This window comes from Ovis canadensis, chromosome 1, assembly GCF_042477335.2.
Source record: "Ovis canadensis isolate MfBH-ARS-UI-01 breed Bighorn chromosome 1, ARS-UI_OviCan_v2, whole genome shotgun sequence".
In the NCBI taxonomy this organism is placed as follows: domain Eukaryota; kingdom Metazoa; phylum Chordata; class Mammalia; order Artiodactyla; family Bovidae; genus Ovis; species Ovis canadensis.
Window position 1 is genome coordinate 159,792,548 of NC_091245.1, and position 10,442 is coordinate 159,802,989.

The following is a 10,442-nucleotide window of genomic DNA, read 5'->3' on the forward strand; positions in this document are numbered from 1 at the left end:
GGACCCTATGGACTGTAGTCCGCCAGGCTCCTCTGTCCGTGGGATTTTCCAGGCAAAAATACTGGAATGGGTTGCCATGTCCTTCTTCAAGGGATCTTCCACACTCAGGCATCAAACTCATATATCTTGCATTGGCAGGCGGATTCTTGACTGCTGAGCCACCAGGAAGCCCTATTATTCATGCAGGCAGAAGCAAAATGAAGTTCTTTGGATGAGGAGTAACTGTCTCTCACCAGCAAGAGTTTGCTTTTGGATTTGTGGCAGAGGAGAGGGAAAAGAGTGACAAAGGTTATGGGGGAAAGATATATAAACATAAATATATTAGTTTAGATGAGATATGCCTAGAGTATAAGTGGAATTGAATAGAAAAAAAGAGTATAAGAAATAGTGGAATTGAATGGAAAAAAAGGTGAATTAATATATGAAAGAGATAAAATCAATAGATACTGGTATCTAGATGGTTTTGGAAGATGAGTCTGTCCAGGATGATTTCAATGATACTGAATTAGATGACTAGATTTTAAGGACCAAGATAGAAGATACAGAAAACATGATTTCTTTAGAAGGAGAAATAACTTTATTGATTTTTATGTTTTGTACTTGAATTGTTTTGGAGATTTTGGGGTAGAGTAGGACATGACTGAGTGACTAAGCATGCGTGCTCACATATAAGAAGAACTTCCATTTCACTTTAAGAATCTATTATTTCATGCAATAAATTTATCTCAAATTTTTTTAAACTAAAGCAATCATTGAAAGAATACCCAAAATAGCTATTACCTATTACTGAACATCTCCTATATCTTGGGCACTGTTATACATTTTAGGTATATTAGTTAGTCTTCAGTCCAATAATTAAACATTATATTTACCTATTTTACATATGTGCAGCTGAATGTTTAGAAAACTTTACTCAAAATTTACACACAGAGTAGTTCTCTTGTCACTACAAATTATTTGAGAAAATTAATATCCCTATTAGGCCCTCTTCTGAAACCTCTCCACTGTTTTGTTAACAGGTGTCATTTCCTCAAGAAGAAAAAACTCTAGGAAGCTAAAGAGAAGACAGAGAAGAATCTCAATTGGTGACAATTTTTTTTCAACGTCATTTACACCTCAATTTTGAGACACCTATAATATTTAGGAATTAGAAGGGTTACAAGACAGATGGTTGACACTTCTTAAGTTATTTGTTTAGAAGTATTGGTTGTCCATGGAATCCAGCTAAAAGACTGTATCAGTTACCAAAACATCCCTGAAAGCCAGCTGCTTTCAGAAAGACCTCTATGACTAGCACAAGATGGTGCCACTAGCATATTATGATCAACACTTCGTGCCATTAAAACACTCTTACCAACTGGCTGCAACCAGCTCATTAAGACGTCAATACACAGATGAAAAATTAAATCAACCCAATAACCAGTCTGTGGTCAGAGTACAATCCTGTAGTAATAACCTTGTAGTACCTCCACCGAGCTCTAGCCAGAAGATACAGAGATGCTCAGAATTGCCCTCTGTTAAGTCTCAGGACACAGTTTCAGGGGACTGCCATAACAGGGTTCAAAAATCACCATTATCTCACTCCAAACATCAGGCCACACCTTCACTACACCTCCAGCGGAGAACTCCCTTGTGGCCTAATAAGAAAGCCCTGAGCTCGCCTTTGTCCCACCCTAAACCTCAGAACACATCTTCATTTGACCTCGTTAAGACATTGTCACCAGAACCCAGTCAAACAGACTGGAGTTCACAGTTATCCTTTCCTAAACCTCAGAGTACATCTTCCCTAGATCTTTTCTGGACATCACCTTCACTGAAGTCTATTCGAAGAGTGTCAAGTTCATCACTATATGCTGTAAAACATCAAGAAACTCCTTCCCCAGACTACCTATGGACATCATCATCTTTGGAACCTAATCAAAGAGCCTTTAGCTCAGCATTACCCCAGTCCAAGCCTCAGAAAGCCTCTTCATTGGACAGCCTATGGTCATCTTTGTTAGAGCACAATCAAAGATGTTTGAGCTCACCATCACTCAGCTCTACATCTCAAATAAATGACTTGTTTCAGACATCACCTGAAGCCCATCATTTGGAGCCTAGTCAAATGACTCTGAGCTCATCATTACCTGATGCCAGACTTCAGACATCACCTGTATTGAGGTCCAATTCCAGCGTTCTGAGATTACCATTGTCCAATTCAAAACCAAGAAAGTCACCTTTACCATACTCTGTCCACCAGTCAAAGAGTTTGCCATTGTTCCAGCCCAAAATACTTGATCATGACTTCAGGACCCCAAGCTCAGCAATGTGTCACTCCAGATTGCAGAACACCACTTCACCAAGTGACAAACACAAAGCCACAGATCTTTCCTCACCTCATCACAAACCAAATGTCTCAGGTCAATCAATATTAAGCTCCAGGCACTCCATGAGGAACATAGCTGCTTTAACACTGGGCTCCAGACTCCAGCGTAAAAGCAGTGTTGGTCATTATGAAGAGACAAGACCCAGTAAAGAAATTCCATGGACTTTAGATTACACTCAACCCTGCATTGTTAAAGGTGGAACTGTCCCTGATGATGTTGTAAATAAAATTGTCAATTCTCTCTCCAAGACCAGAATCCAGAGGGATCTCTGTAGGCAGATTCTCTTTCGAAGGATGAGGGGAAGACCAAATCCTCGTCCTGGTCCCCGCCTTTCATCGAGTTATATGGTTTGTTTATCCTGTGCCTCCTGCATAAAATCTCACTGTGGCCATCTTACAGGAAGGAAAGACCCCCATGCTGCCACACTATTTGTCATCCCAACACCTGAACTCACTCCTGAGAAAGAGATAATGGTGAAACTAGTTTTTATCCTTTCTCTACCAGAGACTACCTTTTTACTTCCTGTGAAAGAAAATCAGCCTGATGAAGCCCCTGAAGACAACCTTGAAGGAATGGAGAAGATAGCAAACATTTTCCCTACATCAGAATCTGATATCACTCAGGGAGCTAATGAGAAGAAGACCTGGCTGACAGTAGCCCCCCAAAACCAAGCTGTAAGCCGACAGCCCCAGGCTGTAGACTGGCTGCTCTATGTGAAGAAAAACAGTAACCCTCAGTTCCAGCGCATACTCCCATCCTCTTCCTCCTCCACATCTTTGTCCTCCTCATCTTCTTCATCCTCCTCCTCTTCCTTTTCCACTGTAGCCCCCTTACCCCCTCCTCCTCCTGCAAAAGAGTCTGCCGTCTCAGACCGTGTGTTTACTAAGTTACTTAGTTACCACCGGTTGCCCCCAGGGGTCTCCTGGCTTGAGTTTATATGTAGTAAAAATCACCAGCCACTTCCTGGAAAACCACGTCCAAGTCAGTCACCATCTCCCAAAGCAAGGCCTGTGAGGAATAGCACCACAGTTAAAAGGAGAAAGGGGCCCAAGACAGTGTTCAAAATTTTCCAGACAAAGTTTCAAAATGAGAGAAATCTTGATTAAATCAACTTTTTGTTTCTTTGAAGGCAGTTGACCTCTTAGTTCTTTGACATTAGTTTGATTTCCTATCATGCTTATTAAAATTCTTAGTATTAACTAAGTGTGCCTCTATATTTCAGCTGATGAAGCAACTAGTTAAGGGGAACTATTACTCTGAAGTCTATTTTAAGAGTCTTAAATAAAAAATTTATTAATAGTCTTAAATAATAGACTAATAATAGTCTTAAATAATAAACTATGAGCTTCTAGAAGCCCCAAATGGAATCTTATGTTTTTAACCATGTGCCTGGCTTACAGTAGCCACTAGAAAAAGTTGCTAAGTGAATTAATAATAATTGGCCACAGACCATACATATCTCATTTTTCTTGCCTTGAACAGCATCCAACTTACTGTTATCCTCCTTCCTCATAAGACATAATAGTGACAATATCCTTAAAACAAGTTATGCTAATCTGGTTCCCTATCTCTAAAGAAAATTCAGCTCATGTTTAACAGTTAACAGATATAGGAAGGAATCTTTTCAGTCATGTGTTCCTAGAGACAACTATTCTATCCCACACTGTTAAATGCAATGATTTATTCAACCTTAGCAAATCTCAGAAAAGAATAACCAACTGGTACAGATAACCCTACCTCATGCTAACTGTGCCAATATTTAAATTATAGGCTGTAAAGTCACCTGTTCATCACTTCTACTTATACAACATAAATGAGTTAATAAAAATGTTTTAAAAATGTTTCTGTTCCAATGGGTTTACTAGTAGTGGGAAGAGAAGGGAATTGTCTTACCTACTACCTTAAATAATTATACATATCCGAAAGAGCTAGAATTAGTTTTTCTTGCATACACTGATGACTCACAATTCTGTCTCTCCACTCTGCTTTTTTCTAATCACTAGATTGCATATCATACATTCTAGTTGAAACATTGTACAGGCATCTTAAACTCAACATAGCCAAACCAGAATTTATCATCTTTACCTTTACAGTTTGCATCTTCACATCCTTTGCAACCTTTGTCCTCTGTGTTCCTGGTTTTAGTGGATGTACCACCATCTGTCATAGAGTCTGTTTTCTTATTGCCTTATTCCAAGTCCATGAGTTCCATGGGCTTATCTATAGAATCTAGCTTTTTTCTCCAACCCTATTGCCACTATTCTAGTTGTGATCACAGATTTGTCAGCTGGATTATGGAAATAACTCCTAACCATGCATTTTAACTTTTGAACGTATTTCTGAGATTAAAGTTGATGGTGCCATTTCACTGTTTATAACCCTTTTATCATTCCTTCTATGATTGAGTCATGATAATTTTCAAGGATGACTTCTTTTCTCTTTTCCAGTCTCAGCCACTTTAATTTCTTTACAGTGGGAAGCAAGCCTCCTACATCTCTAAATCAACAACTCTGGTGTCTAGAATGATCTTTCCATTTATATATTTTTGCTCTACAGGGCTCTAACATCTTCTGGGAAGCTTTTCCCTGATCCACGTACAACTGAAGGGTTTAGTTGGTTTTCTTATTACCATGAAACTTTACTTTTACTCTTTATACTGGTCTTCACTGTAATATAAACTGATTGTTTCTTGTCTGTCTTCACTCACTAGGATGAAAACTTATTGTTTGCCATTTTATATCTATTTTTTATGTAGTCCTTGAAATACAGTATATTCCTTAAAATATGTATTAAGATTGAGTTAATGCTAGTGAGCGCTTCATCTTTTTAAAATTCTTTGAAACAAGTAATGCTTCATCTATTTGTTTTTCCCCATACTAGTACTGAATTTTTTTTGTACCTTTTGTCTTGGTGAGAACATGTATACACATATTGCAGTAGTCATCCTTGTCTTGTTTCGTATACTAAAAGTGTTCCTTTCTAGTATTTCAGTATTAAATATGATGTTGCATAGCTGACCAGTGATGATGAGGAAGAACTTAGGTGTGTGATAATGTGTTCAAGGATTTCTCCAACCTCTTTAGAAAATCCTTGACATGTGCTTAATTCACCCTGAGCATCTGTTTTGATGACACACATCACTTGTATAATTACTTGTTTAATATGTTCTCTACTAAACTGAATTTCGTGTGGGGAGATCCTGTGTCTATCATGTTTACTACTAACCTCTTTGGACCTAACAAAACCTGGCATATACTAAGATTTCAATAAATATTTATCGAATTAAGTCAAGGAGTTCAACTGATTTTTATTTGTTGATGTAATTTACAGGTTTATTTCCATTGTTTAGCTTATTCTCTAAGCTTTATGCCTCATGGTAATTTTTTATTTTTCTTTATTTTTGAACTATGATTAATTTAATTGTTTTGAACTTTACGGTATTGGCAGGTTTCCCTTGTGGCTCATCTGCTTGCAATGCGGGAGACCTGGGTTTGATTCCTGGTTTGGAAAGATGCCCTGGAAAAGAGAATGACTACCCACTCCAGTATTTTGGCCTAGAGAATTCCATGGACTCTATTGTCCATGAGATCACAAAGAGTTAGACACAGGCGAGTGAATTTCACTTCCCTTCACTTACTGTATTGGCAGTTATTTATTTTGTTCTTAATCAGAACAGTGTCTACTTCGAATATTTTGTAAGAGAATTCATTAACCATATATTTCCTAGTTTTTCAATTTGGAAATAAAATTACATGAAACTGAACAGGAAAATGGATGACAATAACAAGTATCCAACTCTCTTTCCTGGCTTCTATTGACATACCAAGAGATTTAAAAATACAGAACAACATGTGTTGTGTCAGAAAGGTCAAGAAATTTTTGTCAGGTCTTGTACAGATGAGTTCAGATTTCAGAAGGGTAAGAGGGACGCAAAATTTACTAGACTTAAATAAAGAGATCATCTGAAAATAATTTTTAAAAGATATTAATTGCATCTCACTAGTGCCTTTTTCTCTAAATGGAAAGGCCTGGACATGTGAACAGGCTACATAGCCGTTAGGAAATAGAAGGTGAGTTCTCTGAGTTGTCACATATCTGGATGATAATTTAACACTCTTTTTGTTTTGTTTTTTAATTGGAGGACAATTATGCCCTGATTAGAAGTTGTTTGCATGGGGAAGCTGTAGGCAAGCTAACTAGAAGAAGGGCATCCACTGTGATTGGTTAGGAGCACATATTTGTGTTTCTCTGATTGGTCCTAAGTTGGAAATGGAAACAAAAATTAGGGAAGCTCTCAGTTATTAATCATGTCCTAGCTATTTTGGGTTATTGTTTGGTGTCCTGGATTATTACTAGAGAGAGTGGTAATAGTAGGCCTTCTTCCTGGGCCAGTTACTACAGATAAAGGGTTGGTTTCTTGGGCTGGTTGTTCCAGGTAATAAGCCAGCGTTTATATGTAGTCTGGCTGTTGTGTTTTTCTATTCAAAAAGCAAATTTTTATATTCAAAGCAGATTTGCTTTGTTCCCATTGAACCAGCTACTACTTTTCTTATAGGCAAAATCTCCAACTGATGTTAACAAAATGCACAGTGCACCTCCTGTCAAGATTCAAATAGACCCCTCAAAATCTCTCCCCAGAATTAATCAACACCCTGTACATGAAAAACACAAGGTATAATAGAAGATTAGGTCATGGTGCCATAAGTTTTCCAAAACCCGTAATAGAAGATTATAAGTTCAAGGACTCATTATCCTTTGTACTGGTCTCTGTAATACACCTATTTTGTTGGTGGGAAAAAAACCCAAGGGCTGAGGGTGAAGGTTTGTCCAGGACCTTCAAGCTGTGAACATGGTTATCCCTTGACACTCTCTTTCTGCTAAGCCTCATATGTCACTAACATCCATTCTAACTGGAAGTAAATGCTTTACTATAGTTATTTATGCAGTGCATTGTTTAGTATTTTAACTGATGTGTGAAGCTAGCCAATATCTTTTGCCATCACTTAGGAAGAATAGTTCACCTGGACAGTGATATGTCAGTGTTTTACTGAGAGTCTTCTCATTTTTCACCAATCCTGAAGGCTGATTTGAATGATACAAAGTTCTCTAAGGGTTCTACTTGGTTACTCTATGTGGATGATTTGCTTCTTCACTTGCCTTCTCAAGCTTCCTCACAGGAAGACAGCATCCACTTGCTAAAGCTGTTAGCCTTAAAGGGATGAAAGTTCCCCAAGGAAAAATTACAGTTTGCCAAACCCAGTTTTGATATTTAGAGCATCTGCTATTAGAACGAGGACTACACCTAGATCTAGGTAGAATTCATGGCGTCATAAGTTTCCCAAAAGCCCAAATTAAGTGTCACCTGCAAGATTTTCTCACTAGCTGTTTATTGCTTAAATTGGATTCCATAGGTGCATGGATTTATCTCTGGGCTTTCTATTTTGTTCCATTGATCTATATTTCTGTCTTTGTGCCAGTACCATACTGTCTTGATGACTGTGGCTTTGTAGTAGAGCCTGAAGTCAAGCAGGTTGATTCCTCCAGTTCCATTCTTCTTTCTCAAGATTGCTTTGGTTATTCGAGGTTTTGTGGGTTTCCATACAAATTGTGAAATTATTTGTTCTAGCTCTGTGAAAAATACCATTGGTAGCTTGATAGGGATTGCATTGAATCTAAGCTGTGGTACCTATACACAACGGAGTATTACTCAGCTATTAAAAAGAATACATTTGAATCAGTTCTAATGAGGTGGATGAAACTGGAGCCTATTATACAGAGTGAAGTAAGCCAGAAAGAAAAACACCAGTACAGTATACTAATGCATATATATGGAATTTAGAAAGATGGTAATGATAACCCTGTATACAAGACAGCAAAAGAGACACAGATGTATAGAACAGTCTTTTGGACTCTGTGGGAGAGGGAGAGGGTGGGATGATTTGGGAGAATGGCATTGAACATGTTCAGTTCAGTTCAGTTCAGTCGCTCAGTCATGTCTGACTCTTTGTGACCCCATGAATCCCAGCACGCCAGGCCTCCCTATCCATCACCAACTCCCAGAGTTCACTCAGACTCACGTCCATCAAGTCAGTGATGCCATCCAGCCATCTCATCCTCAGTCATCCCCTTCTCCTCCTGCCCCCAATCCCTCCCAGCATCAGAGTCTTTTCCAATGAGTCAACTCTTCGCATGAGGTGGCCAAAGTACTGGAGCTTCAGCTTTAGCATCATTCCTTCCAAAGAAATCCCAGGGCTGATCTCCTTCAGAATGGACTGGTTGGATCTCCTTGCAATCCAAGGGACTCTCAAGAGTCTTCTCCAACACCACAGTTCAAAAGCATCAAATTCTTTGGCACTCAGCCTTCTTCACAGTCCAACTCTCACATCCATACATGACCACAGGAAAAACCATAGCCTTGACTAGATGGACCTTAGTTGGCAAAGTAATGTCTCTGCTTTTGAATATGCTATCTAGATTGGTCATAACTTTTCTTCCAAGGAGTAAGCGTGTTTTACTTCCATGGCTGCAATCACCATCTGCAGTGATTTTGGAGCCCCCCAAAATAAAGTCTGACACTGTTTCCACTGTTTCCCCATCTATTTGCCATGAAGTGATGGGACTGGATGCCATATCTTCGTTTTCTGAAAGCTGAACTTTAAGCCAACTTTTTCACTCTCCTCTTTCACTTTCATCAAGAGGCTTTTGAGTTCCTCTTCACTTTCTGCCATAAGGGTGGTGTCATCTGCATATCTGAGGTTATTGATATTTCTCCCGGCAATCTTGATTCCAGCTTGTGTTTCTTCCAGTCCAGCATTTCTCATGATGTACTCTGCATATAAGTTAAATAAGCAGGGTGACAATATACAGCCTTGACGTACTCCTTTTCCTATTTGGAACCAGTCTGTTGTTCCATGTCCAGTTCTAACTGTTGCTTCCTGACCTGCATACAGATTCTCAAGAGGCAGGTTTAGGTGGTCTGGTATTCCCATCTCTTGAAGAATTTTCCACAGTTTCTTGTGATCCACACAGTCAAAGGCTTTGGCATAGTCAATAAAGCAGAAATAGATGTTTTTCTGGAACTCTCTTGTTTTTTCTATCATCCGGCGGATGTTGGCAATTTGATCTCTGGTTCCTCTGCCTTTTCTAAAACCAGTTTGGACATCAGGGAGTTCACAGTTCACTTATTGCTGAAGCCTGGCTTGGAGAATTTTGAGCTTTACTTTACTAGCATGTGAGATGAGTGTAATTATGCGGTAGTTTGAGCATTCTTTTGCATTGCCTTTCTTTGGAATTGGAATGAAAACTGACCTTTTCCAGTTCTATGGCCACTGCTGAGTTTTCCAAATTTGCTGGCATATTGAGTGCAGCACTTTCACATGTGCAATATAATATATGAAACGAATCGCCAGTCCAGGTTCGATGCATGATACAGGATGCTTGGGGCTGGTGCACTGAGACAACTCAGAGGGATGGTACGTGGCGGGAGGTGGGAGGGGGTTTCAGGATGGGGAACACGTGTAAACCTGTGGTGGATTCATGTTGATGAATGGCAAAATCAATACAATATTGTAAAGTAATTAACCTCCAATTAAAATAAATATATTTATATTAAAAAAAAAGAAATTGGATTCCAAATTTCTCTTCTTATGGCAAACTATGGCATGTTTTACTAAACAATAACAACCCGGATCTGTTTTTCATAGGAAGACGTGGATGACATAGCATTCAAAGCCTTTCAACTATCTTTCAAGGAGTGTTTGATGAACCTACCTGCCCTCGGTCCTTTCAATTATTAGATTCCCATTTTCCATTCCGTATATGAAAAGGAAAGGAATGCCCTTTGGAGACTCACCCAAAAACATAGGACCACCACTAACCCTGGGGGTATTATAGCTGGCAACTGCGCCCAGTAGCATGAGAGTATTCACCTTGCCATAAGCCATATAGTCACTGCCTAAATTGTTTTGGGATCCCTTTTAGCCATTTTGGTAACTTGTGCAGTTTAAACTATCCTGAACTCTCATCACACTCAACATTTCTCAGTCAGCCCTCTTCTCCTGTAAAGTTCTTTTGTTA

The 10,442-nt window shown here is 38.9% G+C and overlaps 1 protein-coding gene across 1 annotated transcript; it reads left to right on the top strand.

The window, feature by feature from the left end:
* The first annotated feature begins 1,300 nt into the window (after positions 1–1,300).
* Positions 1,301–3,472, top strand: CSNK2A2IP (casein kinase 2 subunit alpha' interacting protein). Its single transcript, XM_069590874.1, has one exon. It carries the CDS (start codon positions 1,301–1,303, stop codon positions 3,470–3,472), a length of 2,172 nt encoding a protein of 723 aa, XP_069446975.1.
* The last annotated feature ends 6,970 nt before the right edge of the window (positions 3,473–10,442 follow it).